At 41.8% G+C, this 26,056-nt stretch overlaps 1 protein-coding gene across 2 annotated transcripts in view; it reads left to right on the forward strand.

The window, feature by feature from the left end:
- CC2D2A (coiled-coil and C2 domain containing 2A) overlaps positions 1–26,056 on the forward strand; it is a 258,992-nt gene that overhangs the window by 136,668 nt on the left and 96,268 nt on the right. For both annotated transcript variants that reach the window (XM_083366907.1, XM_083366908.1), the window contains exons 10-13: positions 1,642–1,748; positions 8,130–8,270; positions 23,123–23,279; positions 24,393–24,622. In XM_083366907.1, coding sequence (XP_083223033.1) covers positions 1,642–1,748; positions 8,130–8,270; positions 23,123–23,279; positions 24,393–24,622 — 635 coding nt within the window. The remainder of the gene's footprint in view (positions 1–1,641; positions 1,749–8,129; positions 8,271–23,122; positions 23,280–24,392; positions 24,623–26,056) is intronic.

Genomic DNA, 26,056 nt, shown 5'->3' on the forward strand with positions numbered 1-26,056 from the left:
AAAAGGGCATAAAGTCAGATGTGACTCACTGAATAGCCATTTGACTTAGCAATGGAAATTTTGATTCCAGTTGTAGTTTTAAATTGAGAACTATATTTGCTGTGTCAATTTTCTTTCTCTCTCTCTTTCTTTCTTTCTTTCTTTCTTTCTTTCTTTCTTTCTTTCTTTCTTTCTTTCTTTTTGGAAAGAGTGTAAAAAAGGAAAAGAAAGGGAGGGAAGAAAGGGAGAAAGGAAAAGAATGAAGGAAGAAGGGAGGGAGGGAGGCAGGAGGGAGGAGGGAGAGAAACAGGAAGGAAGGAAAAGAAATGGAAGAAGAGAAGAAAGAGAAGGAAAGAAGGAGTATAAGATTCTGCTGTCTAAGACATCTTTAAATAATAGTCAAGACGTTTCATGATCCTCCCCTCTCCCCAAAGATTTTCTCCCAAGTGGAAAGATCTTTTTCCTGTCCTACCACAGCAATGAATGTGGTCCTTGTATCACAACCATCCTTCAATTGAGAAAACTGAGAATTTGGAGTAGGTTGGACAAAGAGAGAAACACCATCAAGTGGGGAAAAATAAAATAAAAGTTTACCTCCCCAGGCTTTTCCCAATGCTTCTGCAATTGCCTGCTGCCCACCACGCCCCCCAACTACCTGCTGTCCTCCCAGTGCATCACTGCCAACTGCAGCTGCACACTGCCTAATTGGCTGCTAGGAGGGCAAGATATTAGTCCCATGCAGCAAATCGCCAGAGTAAAAATGTGCCTTGGGGAATCGGCCAGGATGAAGGGCTGGGTGTGAAGAACTGGGGGGGGGGTATTGGTGGGAGAAGAACACAAGAGGAGGATGAAAGGCCACTGTGGGTCGGCTCCAGCAGGGAGCTGGGAGAGAAGTGGGCGCTGCCAAGGGTCAGAGCCTAATAGTCCCATTCCACCAGACAAATGGCTGCCCAATTTTTTGGACAGGTCCTGCGACTTCATGGCTTGAAACATAATAATACATATCCTGTCCTCTAAAACAGTGGTCCTCAATGCCTGGTCCATGGACCGGTACCAGGCCACAGCATGCTCGGTATGCCAGCATGCCAGCAACCATGCCGCACAAACAAGCAAAGCCCCATCCATGAGATGCAGGAGGCACACAAAACCACGCACTCTCCATGGAACCAGTCCCTGGTACCCAAAAGGTTGGGGACCTCTGCTCTAAAATGAAATATGTTGAATATTCAGTCTTTGAAGTGCTGTTAAAATAAGTTCAAGTAAACTCTCAGATGAATAGTAGATGGTAATTAAGGTTGAATTCTGAAAAGATTTAAATACCAAGTTTACTTTGTGTGAATGATTCATTGTCTTCTTTGCTTTTAGGTATTTGATTGATAGATATATTGGTTAGAATTATAAATCTTGGCCTTCAGAATTGGGAAGAATATATTTTACAATAAAAGCAACAATAAAGGCAAGACAATAATATTGAAAAATAATAAATGTCAAAAATCATATTTTCCATGTTCTTCCCAGGTTTATTTTGGAGAATGTTTCTGGCATTTTCATAGAAAAGCAGGTCTATCAAGGTTGCTAGTAATAAGGAAAAATACAGAAGTATAATGGTTTAATATGGTGGTACAAACAGATCACACTAATATTTATAAGCTTATTTTCTAGCTTCATGCTCTCAGAAATGCTTTACAAAATATTTTGGATACTGCCGAAAGTGGAATTCCAAACCTAGTAGTCCAACAAAGCATAACTGAATATAAGCTTGAAATAAGGTGAGTAGATTAATAGTTGTTCTATTATTCATTCTGTAAATTTAAAGTTGTCCAGCTGAAAAAGGGGTTGTTGGAAAAAACCTGAGTCATGCTCTAATAAAAGGCAATGAACTGGTGTCATTGGAATTTTGTAAAAACCTCCTTTTTTCCATGAGATGTTTCAAGTATTTATTTTGTAAGGCAGATCTTTTTGTTTAATTGAAATTACATAATGGCCAGCCTGCAGAAGGTTTATGACTCTCTCCTAAGTTCCTCTTTGTGTAACCATCTGCTACGATAAAACACCTTTTATTTATGTCCTTTTCTTCTGTGCCATTTTTGGGAGCAACTACAATGGTAGGAAAAAAGAAATTTTATGGGGACAAATCAGGTGGGATAGCCTGTCAGATCTTCAACTGTCCTGCAATTGTGAATATTCTTCCTCCTTGTTTCCCTTCTATGGGAGAACTAGGAGGATGTAGGACAAATTATTGTGACCAAGTAGGCACAAATGAGTGAGTATGGCTGGATGGGCAGATGAGTAGGTGTGGTCAGGTCAGCATGGATAGATGGCTATGGGCAGGTGGGTGCACAGGGTAGGCATGGCTGGCTGGGCGCAGCCAAGTCAATGCGGAACAAGTCACCTCAGCCAACTGGACGTGTGGACAACTCAGCACCCCACCAGCTCCTTGCCTTCTTGAACTGCCAGGAACCAAGCACAGAGCCAGGAACCATTTTGTCCTACTCCAGTGCCGCAACCTCAAAGGGAAAGAAATCTGTGAAGCCGCCCGGAGCCTGCCCAGGACCCCGACAATGGTCAATCCGCAGCCCCCAAGAACAACTTCCCCATCATCTTCTTCCTCCTCCCCTCCTCCTCCTTCCAGACTGGAGGATGTGAAGATCTGAATGGGGAGGAACCAGCTCTACCTGAATTCTAACAAAAGGGAGGTTTCAGCCCACCTGGATGTTGACAGCTATTGTGTTTTATATCTTTCCCCAGGGAGACAAAACCTTACCTTCTCCAGATCTTGCTGTCTATAGTTGTGGGAGTGAAGAACTGAGCTTTCTCCATCATTCCCTGTCACTTCCAAATAAGCAGAAGATCTGGCTGGGGGTTGGGGTGGATCCGGGAGCTATTTGGCCTCAACCCAACAGCCATTGCTAAAGGCAGAAGTGGGGTGGGCAGGGGGAAGTGGGCAGTGAGGGTGAGGTGGGAAGCTGCCCCCCATCCTGCCAAGGCTCCTCTTTTTCATGAGCATGTCAGGTGGGCCATGGCCTCCTCACCAACCAAGGAGAAGAGAGATTTGCACAAGTTGAGAATATTTTTGCACCAATCTGGGGATTCAGCAGGCACCCTGTGGCATGTAAAAAATCATCCCATAGAATAGAAATCCATTGTGAAAATATATCTTGGCAAATATGCAAATACACACACACACAAACACACAGGGGAAACTTTAAGGAGGTGGATCTATGTCACTAGGGGTGGGGAGGCACTGAGGATATCCCAAAGCTGAGATCAAAGGGACAGAGGTGGGGACAGGACCTCCAGTCCATCAGAAGAAGAGGAGGATTAGAAGGAGGAAGAGGGTGATAGGAAAGCTGTTCTCGAGGGTGGCAGATTGACCACCGCAGGGCTCCTGTGAGGTCCCACTTCAACTAACCACCCAAAAAAGCAGAACTCTTGAAACAGGCATTGTGTCAAAAGGATACTTTTTTTGTGAAAAAATGTATTAGTTTTATAGGGTTGGGGAGGGGGGTAAGGGGGTGGAAATTAGGGTTAGGGTAGAGGGAGAGTTGGGGGTAAGGGTTGGGGTTTCCCCCAATAACATTCAATATTTGGCAAACAGCATATTGTCTGGGTAAATATATATAAATAGAAATGGTAAAAGTAATAATTGATAACAATAATAAGTATAGTAAATTATCATAAACAATACTAAATTTTCAATGTATAGTATTTTTCTTACTCAAATACATTCAAAATTACATATCACATTCCTTTCTCTCTAACTCGCTTATCTAGCCATTGATAAAATTTATTCCAAGTTCTATAGTAGACTAAATGCTCTTTTTCTTTAATCTCTAAAATTAATCTATTTCTGCACAATCCAATATTTTCTTAATTAATACTTCTTCAGTCAGTAACTTTTCATTTTTCCAGTATTGGGCATACACAATTCTCGCTGCTGTTAATACATGTAACATTAGGTATCTGCTCTCCTTGTCATAGTTGGGACCTATCATTCCTAATAGAAACAATTCTGGTTTAAATTCTATTTGTTTTTTAATCATCTTCTCCAACCATAAGTGTATCTTAAGCCAGAACCTTTTAGCTTTAGGACATGACCACCAGATATGATAATAAGTACCTGGTCTTTGATTACATTTCCAACACACATTTGAAGTATTTTTAAATATTTTCATTAGTCTCACTGGTGTCATGTGCCATCTATAAAACATTTTGTACAAATTTTCTTTATATGGTACAGCTTTGGTTAATCTAATATTTCTGTCACATAACTTTTCCCATTCTTCAAGCTCTATACTATGTCCAAAGTTCTTTGCCCATGTTATCACTGTTTCTTTAACTTGTTCTTCTTCCATCTTTAGATTAAGCAGAAATTTGTAGAGCTTTTTAATCAACTTTTCATCTGCTTTTAATAGTATACGGTCAAATTCTGTCTGTTCCATATAGAGTCCCATTGTTTTCAGATATTTTTCATATCTTGTTTGGATTTGTAAATATGGCCACCATGCTAAGTCAATACCTTGTTGTTATAAGTCTTGTCTAGTTTTCAATTTTCCTTCATTGTCCAGTATATCTTTATAAGTCATGAGTTTGTCATAGTTAATTAAATTTGGGTAAGCAAAGGCTTCCATTGTTGAGAGCCATTCAGGTATCTTAATATAATTTTTTTCTTTTATTTTTTCCCATTCTAAGAGGAGTGCATTTCTTATAGCATGGTTCTGGAAATATCTATGCACTTTATTCTTCCCATACCACAGAAAGGCATGCCAGCCAATCTGCAGGTCATCCCCCTCTAGGTGTAGTAATCTTTTGTCTCTAAGTGTTATCCATTCTTTAATCCACATTAAAATAGCTGCTTGGTAATATAACTTCCAATCTGGGAGTCCAAATCCTCCCCTTTCTCTAACTTCCTGTAGCATTTTCATTTTGATTCGTACTTTTTCCCCTTGACAAATAAATTTCAATATTATAGTATTCAGTTCAGCTTTTTCTAATTTTACCGGAATGGTTTGAAATAAAAAAAGTATTTTTTGTAAGATATTCATTTTAATTGTGGCTATTCTCCCCAGCATTGACAGTTGAAGATTTTCCCACTTTTCTAAGTCCAGTTTTATTTGTTTTAATAATTTTGTATAGTTGTCCTCTTTTACTGTTATGCATCTTGCTGTTAGGTAAATTCCCAGGTACTTAACTTTTTTAACTATTTGAAGGTTTGTTTCTCTTGCAAGTTGCATTTTCTGTTTTTCTGTTAAATTCTTTGTCAAAACTTTAGTCTTTTCTCTGTTTATTATCAGGCCTGCGACCTCGCCATATTGTTCTATTGCGGCCAACAATTTCATGCTTGTTTCCAGAGGTTCTTCCAATATAAAGACCAAGTCATCAGCAAATGCCTGAAATTTATATTTTTGACCCTTTATCTCCAGTCCTTTAATCTCAAAATCTTGTCTGATATTTCTGTTCAATACTTCCAAGTTTAATATAAATAGTGGGGATAAAGTACATCCCTGTCTTGTGTCCTTTTTAATATTAAAATTTTCTGTATAGTGTTCGTTTACAATTATTCTAGCAGTCTGTTTATCATAAATTGCATGGATTGCATTCATAAAGTTTTCCCCAAAGCCAATTCAACAAGTTGCTGAAACATAAATTGCTAATTTAAGTTATCAAATGCTTTTTGTGCATCAAGGAATATCAAAGGCATCTGTTTGCCTGGATGGACTTCATAGTACTCTAAAACATTCAGGATTGTTCTTAGATTATTTTTTATCTGTCTTTTAGGCAAAAAGCCTTTTTGGTCTATGTATAAATTCAATCAAGAATTTCTTAATTCTTTCTGCCATTATTGAAGCAAAAATTTTATAGTCTACATTTAGTAATGAAATTGGTCTATATTTTTTATATGTGTCAAGTCTGTATCTTCTTTAGGTATTAAAGTGATATTAGCTTCAGTCCATGACTTTGGTATTTTAGTTTTCAGGAGAATTTCATTAGAAAGTTCTTTCTTTTTTTTCTTTTTCTTTTTTTACAATGAAATGCTCATTTTTACTTTTGTTTACTTTTGCACAATGCCAGATTCATTTTCAAGACAGGTACTCAGGTGTTTTTTTTTCAAATTTTATTGAATATGCAATTAAAAACAAAAGTGGACATGTTACAACTTCCCTGGCTTCAACATTGCTATTAGTAATACCTTAAATAAAGGGGGGGGAAACCGAAAAGAAAAAGAAAAAAAATTACATTGTAACAAAATGTGCATATAACATCTGTGAATTTTCTAGTGAACATTATTTCATTTGTCTACAATGTGATTAAGTATCTTTCAATTCTATCCTGTAAAAGGTTTCTAAACTATCAACTAATCAGTCGGTATTCATCCCAGCGTTTCTCCTTAACTCTAGCCATTTGTACACATTGTTCCAAATTTAATAATAGTCCGTTCTTACAACATCGGAGTAAACACATCTTGTAACACAGTGTAAAATTCTGCAAGTAATCCATCCAGTCCCGGCGTCTTATCCTTTTTTTGCCTTTTTATAGCTTCTATAACCTCCATCATTGATATTGGTTCATTCAATATATTTTGGATATTCTGGGGAATTTTTGGTAAATTTCCTTTTTAAAATACTGGTATATTTTTTCATTAGAGATTTCCTTTGCCTTATAAAGTGTCTCATAATATTCTTTAACAATTTTTTTCATTGCATCATTTTGAAACTGTATTTCTCCTTTTGTATCCTGTAGTTTCTTTATCATTTTCTTTCCTTTTTCCTTTTTCAATATATATGCTAGCCATCTTCCTGGCTTGTTAGCATTTTCAAAGAAATTCTGTTTAACCCATTTAATCTGTTGAACCATTAATTCCATCTCAGCTAAGTTTAGTTTGTACTTTATTATTTCCATTTGTTTCTTAATTATTGCTTTATCTGGATCTGTTTGTAATAGTTTTATTAGGGGTCAGTGACAGTAGGGAAGTCAAGGTGAGATCTGGGGAAAAGCCCGCCAAACGGTATATGTTAAGCAAGCAATATTCCTCCTCCCACCAAAGTCATAATGTCCATTTGAAATCCAACCAATCCACAGGAGGTCTGATGAGCAGGTAACTGGCACAGTTGGCACTCAAGATCTCTTCCAGTTCGTTTCTCTGCAACCATCTCCCTGATAAAAGGAGATACATTCCTATCTCATGGGAATGGAGGGAGGAGGGGAATATAGAAAGCGAAGGTTATCCCAAGCACGTGCAAATTCCCCCTCCCCCCAACAGAATGGCAGGCCCCAAGAGCAGAATATATGGCTAAGGAAAGGGAGGCGGGGTTTGGGGTCCTGTTATGGCTAAGGAAAGGGAGGAGGGGTTTGGGGTCCTGACGGCTCCAGTGTGGGTTCTGGGAGGCTTTGTGGATTTCTCTGAGGTTGTGGTGCTGGGATTGAACGAAACAGTGTCTGGCTCGGCACTTGATACCCAACCATCCAAGCCAACCTAGTTGCACCCACTTGGCCACGTCAAGTCATTTGCGCTGAGTCATCTATCCACCTGGCCACACCTAACCATCTGCACTGACCCATCCATGTCAACCTTGCCACTGTGAGTCATCTTATTCCAAAACTAGGAAGGGTTTTGCTTGAGACATTTTCTCAATTTTTCTGGCCTAGTTTCAGATTATTATTATTTTATCACAATGTGATTTTGGCTATGGCTCTTCCTTCTGTTCTTCAAGATTATTCCTCCTGCCCATTCCTCTGCCTTCTATGAGCATTGAACCTCTCAGGCCACATCTTGCTTGGTCCTAAAGATTTTTCCAGTTTTATTTCAGGGCTGAAATAAGGTAGAGGCTGTAATGGAAATAGGGAGTGTCAGCTCTGCTTCAGTAGTAGTTTCTTCTTGAGTAAGATGGCACCATGCTTCTGTAGAGAGAAAATCTTGATTGTACCTGTATTGCTTTCTGCCACTATCCAAGGGAACTTATTTTATTATGTTCCCAGAAAACTAATTTGCAGCCTGTTGGCAACCTGGTTATTAATAGATTTGGAATTCGATCTGACCTGCTATACTACAGCTGACTGATTATAGTCATTTTTTCAATCTTGCTAACTTGTTATTTGATGTCAATTACTATATATATTCTCTGCAATGAAATGTCTGTATTTGTGAGCAGGAAAACAAGAAGACTTCGCAATAATGAACAAGAAAAAGACCGAGCATTGCTGAAAGCCATGATCAAAGTGTGGAAAGAAATAAAATTCCTGCGTGATTTTCAGAAGTTTATTAACACACCCCTGAAGCTCTTCATGAGAAAGTATGCTTTTTGCAGGAATTACAGTGTTTAGTATATTAAATTTAGGGTTTTTCTGCATTCATTACTTCTGACTTAAATCTAAGGGTTGGATCTCATTGAGATGATATAGTTCTGCCTCATTGCAGCTTAAAAACAGAGAGCTACATGACTGAATGCTTTCCCAGAACAAAAAGTTAAAATTTCCTCCAGGAAAACTAGCTCTGCCCAGGTTGGGCTGGGAATTTCCTCTGTCATCCAAGTCAATTGGCTAAGTGGCTGAAATCGAATAAAAGCAATAGTTAAGCATGCTATGTGCCCCTTAGGCAGCTGTATAAACTGCCACAGAACAGAAGCTAGCAAAGAGCTAGCGTACTAAAACTCACAGGGTTGTTGTGGGAGTATAATTAAAAATCCCCAAGAAAATTATTTTGAACCCTTAGGGAAAAAAAGGCAAGTTATACAATTAATCCCTATCCCCCTTAAATCTGAAGCACATTTATAACAGCCATGAAGTTGAAGAAACTCAGTAAAATAGTTTTTTGTATATATGCAATTGTTTGCATATCTGATATTTAAACAGTGGAACAATCTATGTAGGGAGATCTGCCTGCAAAGGAGCAAAAAAAATATTTTGCTTAGCTTCATAGTCTTATTCTATGTTATATGAATATCCATAATGGGCATGCACACATTTGCATTTCTCAGCCTCTCTGGGGGGAAAAAACGATACATGGGAACAACATTGCAGCCACAAATTATGACTTCTCAAAGAATATTACAGCAAATTGCTTATCTGTAAGGCAGAGAGTGCTCCTTTTTCTAAATATAAAGTGATTCTCAATTGTGCAAGGTGTGTTTAATTGATCCCTCCACTCGTCTCCTCAGTGAGATACAGCAGTGATGGAACTTTGCTTGAGAAATATATTTCTATGTGACAATGGCACAATTTTTAAAAAACAACAAATTGATTGTTGGATGTCAGATCATCTGAAATAGCTTTGAATTAAATGCATGATTTCCCTCTGAACTCAGGATAAAATGCTAGTATGGGAGGTGTGGTTAAATAGTTGTTTGAAGACAGAACATTTCAAGTTCAGTCCTTTGGACTGCTTACTGCATAATATTTCATAGTTATCTAAGATAACCTAGACAACATGGAGAAGTATCCTTCGTATATTGTGAGATATAATCAGTCAGTCAGTCAATCAATCAAAGACAGCTGACATTTGCAAACAAAAAATTGGTTATTACCGTAATCCTTTTGTTTCCCTTCAAGCATTTGCAAGAAGGAATGTCCAAAGGGACAATGAAAAGGCTGCCTCTTAATTTTGCACCTCATAAAGAATTAGCAGGAAAGAATTGAATTTCTTGAGGAAAAAAGGGCAGCATATTTTTTTTAGGATTGAAGGAATGATATTTCATGTTTGTGCTTCTTTCAAGAAAGAAGATTGGACAAAATCAACAAGCCATGATAGCAACTGAGACAGAGAACCTTTCTGGCATTTATTTCTCTCATTTGCTACTATTTTTTAGAGTCAACACACACTTTCTGAATAAAGCCAATATTGACCATGTGAAAAATGCATCGTGTGTTAGAATATAGCATACCTAGAGAAGAAAAAATCCCAGGAAAAGATGAAATTAGACAGAAATTGAATTACAAAAGACACCTATGGAGTTTAAAATTTTACATCAAATTAAGCTGTTACAGCAACAATTGTCTATGTTAACAGTTCAAGAAATAGAAATAAAACTGGATTATGTAAAGCAAAGACACTTTGTATTTGCAAATAAACCAGGAAGATGGTTGGCATATAAACTAAGAAAGGAAAGGGAAAAGAGAATGATGGAGAAAATCTGTGAAGGCAACAATGTAATAATAGACTGAGCTTATTAAAAAGTCTTTTCCTAATTTTTATTCCAATTTGTATAAAAGCAGGAGTTAGATATGTCTAAAATAGACGAATATCTTTTAAGACAACAGTTGCCTAAACTTTTACAAACTCAGAGACAACTTTTGAATGATCCAGTAACTCTCTTTGAAATATCAGAAGCTTTTTAAAAAATGAAATCAGGTAAAGCTCCAGGACCAGATGGCCTTACAAGCCAATATTATACAGTAAAGGTTTTGAAGATGAACTTCTTCAGCCACTAAAGGATAGAATGAATGATATATTACAGGAAAGAAGCCAATATTGTGTTGCTACCAAAGGAAGGTCAAGATGCTATGAAAATAAAGAATTACAGAGCAATCTCATTATTAAACAAGGACTATAAACTCTTTGCTGTCGTTTTGATGACAGATTAAAGAAAATTTTACAGGCATATATCACAAAGACCAATCTGGCTTTATGCCAAAAAGACAGTTTTGACCCAGGGATAATGTGAGGATTGTTTTGAATATTATTGAATATTTACAATATCATAATGAGGAACAGGCAGTTCTAATACATGCAGGGTCGGCCTTTGACAATCTAAATTGGACTTTTATGCTTAAAGTGCTAGAAGAAATGGACTTTGGAGAATTTTATTCAAGGGGTCAAAGTTGTTTATATGTCACATGAAGCAAAAATTATTAGTAACGGTGATTTAACTAATTTATGTGAAATTCAAAAGGGTACGAGACAAGGATGTTCCTTGTCTCCATTGTTCTTTCTTTTGGTGTTGGAAGTTTTGAACAGAGATATCAGGCAAAATGAGAAAATAACAGGTACACTATAAGTATCAAGGAGGAAGTTTATAAATTGAGGGCATTTGCTGATGATTTAGTTATATTTTTGCATGACCCCCAAAATAATATAGAATATTGATGAGGAAATTAAATGGGTTTAGGGTTTTAGTGGGTTTTAAAATAAACAGAAAACACTGGTGAATATGACCTCACAGGATTGTGATATATTAACTAAAAGATCTGGTTTTAGGGTTGAGAACAAGGTGAAATATTTGGGGCTTTTATTGACAAACACAAACTCTTTCAAAATAACTATGTGCCTTTCTGGAATGATATTAAAAAGGACATTAAGATAAAGTACATTTATCACAATTGGGTAGAATTTCTGTAATTGAGATGAACATCTTACCAAGGATGCTTGTTGTCAGAATCCATTTTTATCTCATTTCTAACTCCCTCTCTGTGCAGAACCCAAATATCACCCCCTAGCTGGATTCTGCCATTCCCAAGGATGGAAAAAAGAAGACAGGGTTGTTAGTTGCCCATCTCTATCCCTTAGATGCAAGATTTGTTTATTCAGCCTGCCTGGAGGTCATCACAAAAGACCAGGGAAGAAACCCTCTGAACTAAGAAGAAAAAAGAAAGAGGGAGGGGGGGAATACTGGTTTGTATCTCCGAATGGAATGTGAAGGGGAGGAAGAAATAATGTTGCAAATTTATTTATTTATTTATTATTGGGACTTATATGCCACCCTATCTCCCGAAGAACTCAGGGCGGCTAACAACAATAACATACAATAAGTACAGAAGTTAAAATTAAAATTAAAATTAAAATAAATTAAAAATTAGAGTTAAAAATTAAAAACATAATTAAAATCCCTGTCAGTCTAGGTCAGCCAGGTGGAAAAGGAGTGTTTTGCCATGCTAATCTTCTCTGTATCGTTCCAATTTTAGTATATGTGCTGCCGAACGCGGTGGCTCAGTGGGTTAGGACGCTGAGCTTGTCGATCAGAAGGTCAGCAGTTTGGCGGGTCGAATCCCGAGTGCTGCGTAACAGAGTGAGCGCCTGTTACTCGTCCCAGCTTCTGCCCACCTAGCAGTTCGAAAGCACGTAAAAATGCAAGTAGAAAAATAGGGACCACTATGGTGGGAAGGTAACAGCGTTCCGTGCGCCTTTGGCGTCTAGTCATGCCGGCCACATGACCACGGAGACGTCCTCGGACAAACGCTGGCTCTTCGGCTATGAAACGGAGATGAGCACCGGCCCCTAGAGTCGGAAACGACTAGCACGCATGTGCGGGGGAACCTTTACCTATATATTCTTCATAACACTTATTCAACTGCATAAATTGTATCCTTTAATTAATATATATCTACATACATAGATACATATACTCTGTGTGTGTGAAAAAAGGAGTGTTTTGAGGCCGCGGCGAAAGGACCGGAGATCTGGGGCCATCTGAAGCTCGGGGGAGTTGGTTCCATAGGGCTGGTGGTCCCACAGAGAAGGCTCTCCCCCTGGGGGTCGCTAACCAACATTGTCTAGCCGACGGTACCCTGAGGAGGCCTTCTCTGTGTAAGTGTACTGGGCGATGGGAAGTCGTTCCCGGCAGCAGATGGTCCTGCAAGTATCCCAGGCCTAAGCCATGTAGGACTTTAAAGGTAAGTACCAGCACCTTAAATCTCACCCGGAGGACAACCGGTAACCAATACAGCTCACGCAGGAGGGATGTAATATGGGAGTATCGGGTTGTTCCCATCACTACCCGCGCGGCCGCACTCTGCACCAGCTGAAGTCTCCGGGTGGTTTTTAAGGGTAGCCCCATGTAGACAGCATTGCAGCAATCTATACGTGAGGTAACGAGTGCATGGGTGACTGTACGTAGGGCATCTCGGTCCAGAAAGGGGCGCAACTGGCATACCAGGCAAACCTGGGCAAATGCCCCCCTAGCCACGACTCCAATATGATCTTCAAAACTGAGTCGTGAATCCAGGAGGACGCCTAGATTGCATGCTCTATCAACGGGAGGTAATATCTCTCCTCCTATAACCAAAGATGGAACCTCTTGGACTAAACAAGATGCCGGTACGTAAAGCCACTCAGTCTTGGCCGGGTTGAGCCGGAGCCTGTTCCTTCCCATCCAAATCTGTACTGCTTCCAGGCAACGGGATATCACATCGAGGGCATCACTGGGTTGGTTTGGGGTGGAGATGAAAAGCTGGGTATCATCAGCATATTGATGATACTTCACCCCGAAGCCACGGATGATCTCTCCCAGCAGCCTCATATAGATGTTGAACAGGAGAGGCGAGAGTACCGACCCCTGAGGCACTCCACAGCTAAGGGGCCTAGGGGTTGACCTCTGCCCCCCTGTCAACACCATCTGCGAACGGCCCAAGAAGTAGGAGGAGAACCACCACAAAACGGTGCCTTCCACTCCCAACCCCTCAAGACGACGCGGCAAGATACCGTGGTCGATGGTATCAAAAGCTGCTGAGAGATCTAATAGGACCAGGACAGAGGAATAACCCCTATCTCAGGCCCGCCAGAGATCATTCACCAGCGTGACCAATGCTGTCTCTGTACTATACCCGGGCCTGAAACCCGATTGGTATGGATCCAGATACTCAGTTTCCTCCAGGACCAAAGGGAGCTGCCGTGCCACCACACTCTCAACAACCTTCACAAGAAAGCGAAGGTTGGAAACAGGATGAAAGTTATTTAAAATAGCTGGTTCCAATGCAGGTTTCTTAAGGAGGGGCCTTACCACTGCCTCTTTCAAGGCGGCAGGGAAGTACCCTTCACTCAGTGAGGCATTGATAACTGCTAGGAGCCAGTCTCGTGTAACCTCCCGAGACACATAGACCAGCCAGGAGGGACACGGGTCCAACAGACATGTGGCGGCACTTAATTTCCCCATGATCCTGTCCACTTCATCCGGAGTCACAGGATCAAACTCTTCCCAAATGTTCTCGACTAGACCCATCGTTTTCCTCTCGTAAAATACTGCTCAGTCAGAGTCCAGACCAGCCCGAATCTGAGCAATTTTGTCCACCAGATATTTACTAAATTCCTCAGCCCGTCCTTGTAAGGGTTCCTCTCCCGTCCCTTGATTTAAAAGGGAGCGGGCCACCCTAAACAGGGCGGCTGGGCGGTTATCTGCGGACGCAATGAGGGTGGTGAAGTAAGCACGCTTTGCCACCTTCATTGCCACAAGATAAGATCTAGAAAAGGATCTTAACTGTGTTGGGTCAGACTTGGACCGACTGGTTCTCCAAGTGCTCTCTAGGTCTCTTCTCCGGCGTTTCATCTCCCACAGGTCCTTGGAGAACCAAGGAGCAAGCCAGGACCTGCGCCGGGTCAGAGGCCGCAAAGGCACAATGCGGTTGAGAGCCTCCGAAGCAGCCTGTTGCCAGGCATTAACTAAGGCCTTGACCGGGCTGTGGGAGAGGGAGGTAGGAATCAATCCAAGCACTGTCTGGAACCTATCTGGGTCCATCAGGCGCCTGGGGCATAACCATCTGGTCGGTTCCGCCTCCCGGCAGCAGGGGGTAACGTGACGGAGACCTAACTGCAGGAGATAATGGTCTGTCCATGAAAGGGGTTGAGATGTTGGAGTAACCCCCTCCAGACCATTAAGCCACTGCCCAGAGATAAAAATAAGATCAGGCGTGTTTCCCCCCTCGTGAGTCGGGTCCTGAATAATTTGGGTCAGGTCCATGGCCATCATGGAAGCCATGAACTCTTGGGCCACCTCCGACGTACCGCCCAGGGAAGGCAGATTAAAATCTCCCAGAACCATAAGTCTGGGAAGTTCAACCGCCAATCCCGAGAGGGTGTCAAGTAGCCTGGGCAGAGCCGTTGCTACACAGCTTGGAGAGAGGTATGCAAGCAACAGGCCCAACTGACCACCAGGACGCCACTTTAAGAGGAGGGACTCACATCCGTCTATCTGAGGGGTAGTGGCCTCCTTCCTCGATCAAATCATGGATGAGGGGAGCTTTATTCACAACAGACCTGGCATTCAAATAAATCAGCCTGAGCTCAGGTGTCTGCCCTCCCCCTTCCTTGGGAGAGCAGGTGAGAGCCAGAGGGTCAGAGCGCGCCACAGCTCGAAAATAGCGGGGGCGTGATCCCAGATTACGATATGGCCCTCTGTTCATCCATCTGCCGCCATTCCCAATCACCGTGGGGATCGCTATCCCTACCCCATCCCCCTGGGTCCCAAGACTTTCCCCGGCCCCCATATTGCCGCGGCCATCAGTCAACCGAGACTGAGAAAGGACCGGTAGAATCTTCCCCTCATTCTGCCGGGCCTGACCCTCCCCCCTCCCTAACCCCTCAAAATTTTTTAAAAGAAAACCCAAAAGCCTCTTTTTTGCACCATGCCACCTCTCGGGGTCCCAAGACCCGTCATTAAGGAAATGGCGGCGCAGGTTGGATGGCCACATCTGAGAGAGGGGTGAAGCTCTCAGGGCAAGTAGCTCATTTCTGGTGTAAGCCATCAAAAGGAAGAAATAAGAGCAAAGAACGAGTTGGCTGGAACAAAATGCATATTAAATCCACAGAGCAGAAACAGTGGCTCCTGAAAACATGGTCACCCTCTCACACTGACCAAGATCTTCCAGTCTCAAGGAAAACCACTATTCAGCTCTGGGTAGGTCGCAGAAGGAGAGAGAGTCCGATGGCTGGTAGAATAGTTTATTGGTGGTGGACTTCGCAGCTCCGGTGATGAACGGTGATAATTCATCCATCTCCATGTCCTAGATATCATCACGACCAAGGGGCTGTAGTAAGTCTCCGGATAAAGAAAATGGAGGAGGGTCATCTCAGATTTCACGTATGACCCCCGAGGAGATAACCCCCATCTCAGGCACCATCCGGCATGCCCCACTTCCATTTTTAGCTTCAAGTGGTCCCAGATGTTCCACCTTCCAAACCAGTCCAGGAGGGTTCCAAATGGTGCCATCCAAAACAAACAAACAAAAAAACCTCTGTCGGGGGGGGAAGCTCGCCAATCTAATGGATGGGCAGATGAGATCGGCAACCATAAGTCCAGGAGCCTCACCATCCGGACCGCCTTTCTAGGCTGTCCCAGGCAGTTACAGCTCCATCGCAGGCTGTTGCAGGACCGGACCGCCTCTTCAGGCCGTTGCAGGTCCTGGTACTGGTGTTTTTCTTTTCCCATGAGGGGTTTTGACACCTGAAACTTGACTGATCCGGGACTGACCAAATGGACTGAGGAGAGGGGTTTTTACTTGGGGACACTTTAAAAGTACCAATCTGTGAGGCAGTTTTCAGATCCTGTGTATGCTATCCACTGTCATCTATGTTTTAGTAAAAGTTCCTGCTTGGACAAACTTGTCTCCAAGAGTTCTTCTTTCCTAAGATGTGGATTGGAGTGGGTTCTGACATTAGACAGGATCTGCATTAAGAGTCAACCTGGAAGGAAGAACCTTACCGGGGGACTTTGCAAAAAATACAATGTCTAATGATGAGACAAGGAAGGAGGAAAGCCCCATGGAAAGGGAACTTTTCCCCCAAACAAAACCCCACCAATGATCAGAAGCTGAAGTGTCATATTCCTCCGGGAAAGAGGTGGTGGAGTCGCACAATCACAAACTGTGGTGGTCAATGAGAATTGGAAGGCAAAGCGAGTGGGAAAAGGCATTGAGGAAAGTGACCCTGAGGCAGGGCGGCCACCAACCCAAATGGAGGCAACAGATGGAGAGCTCCCTGCACATCAGTGAAGAGGAGGGGAGTTATGCACCCCATGCGGAGTGGATCCTAGAGAAAGCTATTGACCTGATGAAGAAAACCCTTAGCTCACTAAGAGAGGAGAAACCTGAATACCGCAGCCACAGCAGCGCCTGGGCCTGCAACTGGAGAGACAGCGGGGGTGATCCAGAACTTGCAACACCAAGGCAGTCCGCTGGACCAGGAGCTGCCGCCTCAGCAGCACCCACCCCCCACTGAACCACAGATGGGGATCAGGATGTGAGGCAATACCACCCACTGCGCAGACTCCGATCCATTCAAAGACTACTGCCCCTGGAAGCAAAATTCAGGGGAGAGCCACCATGCTTGGGGTTTTTCCTAACCCATGTCCTCAGTTATATGGAAGAATATGGATGGGACATTCCCAGTGACAAAGCCCGCATCCACATCATGCAATCCACCCTGGACGGACCAGCTGCAGACTGGGTGGTGAACCTGCATGACTCCAACGCCCCAGAACTCAACGATTTAAACCGATTTTTTGTCATCCTTGAGGAGGCGGTTTGAGGACACTTTGGCTGATCGTAAGGCCCAGGAGAGAATCAAAACGGTGAGTGAGGGCAGACGGCCGGTGGCTGAATATACCCAAGAATTCCGAGCCATTGCCAGTAAGCTGAACTGGCCGGAAGACATCCTACTTAGCCATTTCAAAGACAGGCTAAACTACGACCTGTATGATGCTTACCTGTCTCGGGGAGATCTACACCATCTCAATGACTGGTATGTCCTGGCAGAGGAAGCAGAGATAGACCTACTAAAAAGGCACCACTGGGGAAAACCATAGGCCCGCACACCGCCCGAGCAAACACGCCAGCCAGCGAAACCACCATTGATGGCTAAGAAATCAACAGGCTATTTCAAATGTGGGAAAGAGGGCCACTGCACTGCAGAATGCTGTTCAAAAGCCCCTCAGTGCAAACCAGAGACATCACCCTCCAGGAGACCAGGAAAGTCACAAGGCAACTCAAAAGAACCTGTCATGAGGAGGACAGAGGCTGTAGAATCTCCAACCCCTGCCTCGGAAGACAGCTTGGAGGGAGAAACCTTGGTAAGTGGATCCATTCAACCCATCCTTAAGACAGTGACTTTATTAGCTTCCTCCATGCCCGAAGCCGTCAAAGTAAAAGCCCTAATAGAATCTGGCTGCACCCGCTACATCATCAGCCCGACGCTGGTGGGAAATTTGGGCATTCTGGTGAGGAGACTAAAGCAACCAATCTCTTTTGGCCAGCTAGATGGGTGCATAGCAGTTTGGGTACCATCTACCCTAGCCACCTTACCAGCTCACCTGTCCCTGGGGACTCATGAGGAAGACATAACGTTTGTAGTGACCCCAAGCATGGAATGCCCAATGATTTTAGGACTGGAATGGCTGAAGAAATGGAACCCCTGGATAAATTGGAGGACAGCTGAACTCAACTTCCCAGAGGGGGAGCATAGTAGCTTAAAACCCCAAAGCACCCCCCTAACCCAAAGAGAGGAGACAGCATCAGTGGGGGAAGCGAAGGGGTTACCAGAAATACTGGGAGAATACAGGGACCTTGCTGAAGTTTTCAGTGAGGAACGGGCAGATGAGCTTCCCCACAGACTGTGCTATAGAATTCAAACCTGGGGAAAAACTTCTGAAGCCCAGGCTGTACTCCATGAGCCCCAAAGAAATGAAGGAGATGGAAAGATTCATTGAAAAAAACCTAGAAAGGGGATTTATTGAGCCTGCCAAACCCAAAGTGGCCGCCCTGGTCCTGTTCAGTGAGAAGAAGGATGGAACTCTGCATCTGTGCGTGGATTATAGGGTCCTTAACACAATTAGTGAATGTAATTTGTATCCCCTACCCCTAATGAAGGATATGCTATCCCACCTATCGAAAGAAAGGATTTTTACCAAACTAGACCTGAAAGAAGCATACTACCGCATTAGGATTAAGGAAGGGGATGAATGGAAGTCTGTGTTGTGATTCAGGGTCAGCCTGTGGGTTCAGCATTTGGGTCGGATGATTCAGAGGAGGAGGAGGGGGGTGTTGGAGAGGTTGCTGACTGGGTTGAAGAGCTTGCTGATGAGAGCCCTCAGCCAGGCCCCTCCCACCTGGTCATGACGCAGACCCAGCTGTGTGAGCCTGACAGCGTGGATGAAGATGACCCACAGCTGGCCCTGTTCAAGGACGCCCGACGCAGGAGGCAGTCAATCAGGAGTAAACAGAGGAAGGCAATGGGGCACCTCGGAAGGAGGCAGAGAGAAGCCACGCCCTGAACTGTATAAAAGGGGAATGTGTGGGAGGGCTGGTTTGCTGAAGGCAACCGTTTGAATAGTTCCTGTTTCATGGTTCGTGTTTGTTCTCTTTGCTCTGTTTATGTTTTTATGTTAATAAATTTGGCAGGCTTAGTTCCAGCCTCTTGCCTTCTTGTAAAAGGGGTTGTCCCTGCCTTATCTGCAGGGCCGGTAGTAGGCTGGTACAGAACAGACTGCATTCAATTGCCCAATGGGTTGCTACCAGTTCAAAGTCCTGCCATTTTGACTGCAAAGGCCCCCCGCAGTTTTTATGCAATTAGTTAATGAAGTACTAAGAGAGCACCTAAATAAGGGGGTCCTGGTATACCTAGATGACATCCTTATCTTCACTGAGACCAAAGAGGAGCATATTAACCTAGTCAGAGCAGTTCTAAAAAAACTGCAGGCTGCCCACCTATATGCAAAATTATTGAAATGTGAATTCCACCAGGAAAGAATAGACTACCTGGCATATTGTATATCCCCACAGGGCATCGAAAGAGACCCTGAGAAAATCAGGGCAGTATTAGAATGGGCACTCCCACACACAAGGAAGCAATTGCAAAGTTTCCTGGGGTTTGCAAACTTCTACCGCCAATTCATCCCTTCATTTGCCCAAATAGCCCTGCCCCTCACAAACTTATTGAAAACGAAGGGGGGGGGGGTCCCCAGTGAAACCCAGCCAGCCCCTGAAGTGGATAATGGAATGTCAAGCAGCATTTGAGAGGCTAAAGAGGCTTTTTTCTGTCGAATCTGTACTGAGACACCCAGATCCCGATAACACTTCTGTAATACAGGCAGACGCGAGTGATGTGGCAGTGGGAGCTATATTATTACAGGAAAATGATGAGGGGGTATTGCAACCATGTGCATATACATCCAGGAAACTCACATAGACAGAACAACGTTCGGCTGTGTGGGAAAAGGAGGCGTACACTATGAGGTGGTCATTACTTATATGGTGCCATTTCCTTCAAGGAAATAAAATCCCCTTCCAGGTCTGAACAGACCACAAAAATTTAGAAGCACTAAAAACATCCAGGAAATTCACTCCTAAGCAAGCCCGCTGGTCCCAACATTTTCACTGATTCCATTTCACTCTCAAACATTTACCGAGGGGGAAGAATTTCTTGGCTGAAGCATTATCTCGCATGCTCCACAGGCCACTGACTCTAAACCATTTATGCCCAAACAACAACTGGCAGCTCCAGTAACCACCAGGACCCAAGCTAAAATATAGTTGCAGGTGGATAGCCAAACTGGAATAGAATTTTGGAAGTCTTTGGAAACTGATGAATGGTTCCAGAAAAATAGACATTTGTGCACAATCAAAGATGTACTACCCTGGTTGGGTGAGAAGTTATATATACCTGCCATCCAGATGATCAATTTCATGCAGTTGTGCCATGATACAAATTCAGCAGGACATTTTGGGTTTGTAAAAACCCTACACTTAACTAAACGGCAATTTTTGTGGCCATACATTAAAAAGGACATAGAAAGCTACGTGGCCAGCTGCCAACTTGCGCGACGGCTTAGAGGCTGCAAGGGAAGTCGCCAGGACAGTTACAACCACTGGAAAACCTCTCAGCCCCATGGAAAGAGATAGCCACGGATTTTATAGTGGAATTACCAAAAAGCAATGGGAACACTGTAATCTGGATGGTCACAGACTTGTTTTCCAAACAGGTGCACTTCATCCCTTGCCAGAAGATCCCCACCACAAAAGCCTTAGCGAAAGGTTTCATGCAGCATATTTACATATTGCATGGGGCACCACAACACATCATATCTGATGGGGTGCAATTTACGTCAGCATTTTTGATAGAATTTTTATCCCTTTTAGGAACCACCCAAGGACTGTCATCTAGTCATCATCCTCAGACGGGGGGTTCAGCTGAACATTCGAAGTCAGTACTTGAGCAATATTTAAGATGCTTTATTAATGTCCAGCAAACAAATTGGACGGACCTACTACCTTTCACAGAAGTGGCATATAATAATGAAGTGTACTCCAGCACAGGTTACACTCCTTTTCAAATAGCTACTGGTCAAAGTTTCAACCCCATGCCAGAACTAACCCCAAATGAACCAGTAATCCTATCACTGAAGGATTGGATTGCACAATTAGAAAACATCTGGCCAATTGTCAGGAAAGCTTTAGATGAAGCTAGACAAGCATACAAAGTACAAGCAGACAAAAAAAGGATTCGATTCAGGGTGGGAGAGATGGTATATTTATCCACAAAATACCTTAAATCCATACAACTCTTTAAAAAACTTATATTGGACCTTTTCCAATTAAAAGAATCATTAACCCAGTAACAGTAGAATTAGAATTACCCACAAATCTTAGGCAGATACACCCAGTTTTTCACTGCAGTTTATTAAAAAATAGAACAACAGTCACCCCTACGAAAAAAAACCCACCACCTCCTATCATGGTTGAAGGAGAACAACACTTCAAGGTAAAAGAAATCCTGGATTCTAGGAAACACCATGGAGCAACCCAAAATCTAGTGGCATGTAAACACCTTCCCTCCTCACAGAATGAATTGGTCCACAAACGTCACTTTAGAACACCCAAGTTGCTTAAGAAGTTTCATACAGAATATCCCAACAAACCCAACTAATCTCTATACCTGTTTTGTTTCTCTACAGGTGGATCTCTCCTATTTTTAAGGGGGGCAGGATGTCAGAACCCATTCCTATTTCATTTATATCTATCCCCTCTGACCCAAAATCAAATCTCACCTTTCCCTGCATTCTGCCAGACTCCCAAGGGGGAGGGAGATTGTGCCCATGGGTTTATTGCCTCTGCTTCCTCTGTCTGTTACAATGTAACATTTTGCTTTTGTTTATTGCCTCTGCTTCCTCTATCTGCTACAATGTAACATTTTGCTTTTCTGCGTTATATCTCTCTCTGAACTTTCTCTCCCTAAACTGTCAGCTAGAACAAGGGAGAGAATAAGGAATGTAACTCCGTGCCTGGTTTATTTCTGTGCTCTCAGAGGAAGGTGTGAAGAGCCACCCAACCATCGCTGTGTGAACCGGAGATGGGTCAGTGTTATCTCCCCTTTTCTCACGATGGACCTAACACCTGGGAATTGGCTGTCCCACACTGGCCGGATGAACTATGGGGTGGGGTCTTGCTTGGGGATACCTTAACCTATTGCTCTGCGTGGGAAATCTCAGATCCTGTCTATTATGCCTGCTACCAACTGCTCTTAATAAAAGTTCCTGTTGGAAGAAATTGTTTCCAAGAGTTCTGCTTTCTTAAGATGTGGGATTGAAGTGGGTCCTGATAGGGTCCTGATGAAAGATTTAAATTTTACATTAAATTACAGTTTAAAAGAAAATTTTTATAAGATGAAGTATCATTGATATTTAATACCACATAAGTTATCAAGAATGTATAAAGGCATTCAAAGAAATGTTGGAAATGCAAATGTAAAGAAGGGAGTTTTTTATCATTTATGGTGGACATGTAATAAAGCAAAAAATATTGGAGTAGGATTCATATTCTAATACAGAAGATTCTTAAAGTGAATATAAAGATAAAACCAGAAACTTTTCTTTTGGGTTTAATGGAAAAAGACTTGGGAAAAAATTGGAAGTTTGATGTTATATATGTTGATGGCAGCAAGATTACTTTATGCACAAAAATGGAAGGATGCTTTAATCCCCACAAAGAATGAATGGTTGCAAAAGCTGATGGAGTTAGCAGAGATGGCTAAATTGACTGCTTTGATAAAAGAAAAAACACAAGTACTTTTGTTTCTATTTGGAAATGCTTCTGGACTCTGTGCTTGAGGTGAAAAAAAGTGAAACTTTGATTTTGGGTTTTATTGATTAGATAGATCTGTTATAGAAATGGCTAGTTTATACTATTATGTAAAAGTAAAAAGTTGAGGTTCGATGTTACTTCTTATTTTACTGCACCCAAGGGAGTTGGAAGTCAATGCCTTTTCTTTGTTCTCCCTTCTTTTCTACACTTTTCCCTTTTCCCTCCCCTATTTTTCCTATTATTTGCTTTTGTATTTTTGTATTTTATATTATAAGCTAATAAAAAGGATTGACATGGCATGGCAAAAAATACGAATGTAGTATACCAACACTCTTTTTATTTATGGCTTTGTTTTTATTACTATTTGAAGGGAAGAAGTTGACCTGAAGTTAGATGAAAAGGCCTTTGAGGCAGAAATTCGGGCTGAAATAGATGAATTACTAGAAGAAAATAGTGAAGAGCATGAAAAGAAAATGGATGAATATAAAACAGAACTTCGAGCATGGAAATCATGGAAGAAGGCACAGGTCTGAGTCAGCATCATTGTGCATGGGAAGTGTTTTTTGTTCACATACTATGTTGGCTAATGTGGGAAAGAGATTGGGCATGGGTTCAGTTGTCTAGCACAGTGTTTCTCAACCCTGGAACTTTAAAATATTGTATGTGTACTTCAACAGCCTGCTAGCTGGAGAATTCTGGGAGTTGAAGTCCACACAACTTAAAGATGCCATAATTGAGAAAGACTGGTTTAGAGATGGCCAGTGTAGGCAATGGTGTCCTGGATGATTAACTATGACATAGAATGAATCATTTTTACACTCTGTCTTTTTAGCCTGTTATGGTGTTAATACGGACAAGAGCCAAATCTACTTAATCCTTTCCATATGAATCTAATCAACATTAGGAGGGTGCTTTCTATGCTATTATTTACCATGACCGTCAAATGTTAGTGGCAGTGTGTTTCAGTACTAGATTCAATCCCCCCTCACTACATAAGCTCAGTCTGTCTATCAGGCCAGTATTTTATAAGAGGATTGTAGTCATCTGAAAAATAAGAGTGCTGTGTATATTTTTCTTCAGCTCCTGAAAGAAAAGCAGAATATATATCTAATTAAAAAATAAAGTTGATGTTCTACATCAAAGCCACTTTTAACCCAAAGGTGCTTTTCCAAAAGGCAACAGGACTTTCTTGATTTTTTCTTTGAAAATGTTTTGCTTCTCATCTATGAAGCTTCTTCAGGTAACTTCTTGGATGAAATGTGAAATATCTTCAAAGAAAAAACCAAGGAACTCCAGTTGTCTTTTGGAAAAAACCTTTGGGACAACCATGACCTGGATGATTGAGAGTCTCCATTGACATCAAGCCATTTTTAAGGATAAAGTAGGAATTTATTCCTAGGAATAAATTTCTAGAATTTATTTGTTGGAATGTATTCCTAAATTCCAATTTTTTAAAAAAAACAAGTAATTATACACTTGTAATAATAGAATAACTGTAGTAAAAATTATTAACACCCAGCCACCAAATGAATTATTTATCACATTCATTTATCAAATAATTAAAGATAAAAATGGTCAGTCCAACAAAATCCATGCATGAGAGACCCACCAAAATCAAAAACATCATTTCACTCATATAGAAAAATCGAAAGAAACAAAAAAAGAAATCAAATCAACACTTGGAAGATGAAGAATTTGAGCAAATGGAGGAACCTCTGAAGCCTCTTCCACCTCTCCCAGTTGACCAACAGCAGGTGGAGCTGCAAGTTCGCAGAAGAGCTGCTGAGAACCGAAGGCAGCCTGGAGAACCAGTTCTAATCCCTGAGTTAAGCTTGGTGGGGACCATCACTCCGAATGAGGCTTGTCCTAGGTAAGCCATATTAACATGAAATCAAAATATCACTAGAATCTAGTTACAATTAAAACCAGTCCTGAACTTCGCGACAATTCTTTTCTTGACATTTTCTGCAGTACAGGAGGGCTTCTCCTGCTGTTCTAAGTCCCTGGGCATAGTATACACCAGGGTCTTTTAAGGCTTTGAAGATCAACTCAGCACCCTAAATTGTGCCTAATAGGAAATCAGCAGTCAGCTACCTAAGTGTCAAACCACAGTTTCCTCAGCACCACATTCTTTTTTATTATTTTATGACATTTCTAACTGCCCAGAGTCACTTAGATAGTGAGATGGGCAGGGCCTAAAGCCCACCCATCCCAGAAAGATTCCGCAGGATCACATCTTCCATCAAATTTCCCCAAAGTTCACCAAAGCAACCAAAGCATGCTTGATTGGAAAAAGTCCAGATGATTAATTTCATTCAAGTGCAGCAAGAGGTATGGAGCCATCATTTTTTTAATTATTTATTTTTATTCAAAAATGGAAGATTGGAGATTGGCCTGTAATTACAAAGCTCCCAGACCCAGATGGATTTTTTTCAGTTATGGTCTTATAACTGCCTCTTTTAAGTCATGTTGGAGAAACACAACAATTTCTAAATGAGATTCATGTTTTAACATTGGCTGACCTGCCAATGTATTTTAATATAAGAGGATTCTGTTTACATGTTGATAATAATTAAAACATTCAAATATTTGTTCCTTCTCATTTTATATAAACTGGAAATGGTTACTTTTTTGAAAAGTCAGCAGAAAGCTAAGATTTGAAAATGTTGCTGACTCTCCAAATCAGTTCCTAAGATGTTTATTTTTTTAATGCCTGGAATGGCAGCCAGATGTTTGGAAGTAAAGACTGTTCATTCATGCCAGAAACTTAGCAAGGGAACATTCTGTTTTCAGTCCCACAGTTGTGGGCCAAAAAGTATTTGAAGATAATATCCCTAGCATTCAGCAGGCAGGATGTGATTTTTCCTATTTTTCAATTGAAAATTTCCTTGTTAAAAAGAAAACAAAACAAAAAAAGCAATTTCAGCCCTTTCCTCCTCCAAGGAAGCAATATTGTGGCCTTTTGGGCCATGTCTTTGGCAGCTGTTCTGCAGCTAGCCTCTAGCCTCTATTTTTCAAGATGGCAGAATGTGGACCTAAGGTAGTGATGCATAATTTTATTTTGGAGTAAGACCCTATGCTTTAGAACTTTTATAATGGGGGATTCCTCCAAAATACATGTGGGGATGTTGGCAGCTGAAGAGTTTTTTCCCTCCTCTCTAGAAGTCTCTTGTCCTCTGCATTTGTAGATGAAGTTATCCTATTTCCATAGTTTATCTGATTCTTATTTATTTATTTATTTTAATCCCATTTATATCCCGCCCTTCTCCGAAGACTCAGGGCGGCTTACAAGCTTAGCAGTAGC

This window comes from Vipera ursinii (genome assembly GCF_947247035.1).
Source record: "Vipera ursinii genome assembly, chromosome: 7".
Classification (NCBI taxonomy): domain Eukaryota; kingdom Metazoa; phylum Chordata; class Lepidosauria; order Squamata; family Viperidae; genus Vipera; species Vipera ursinii.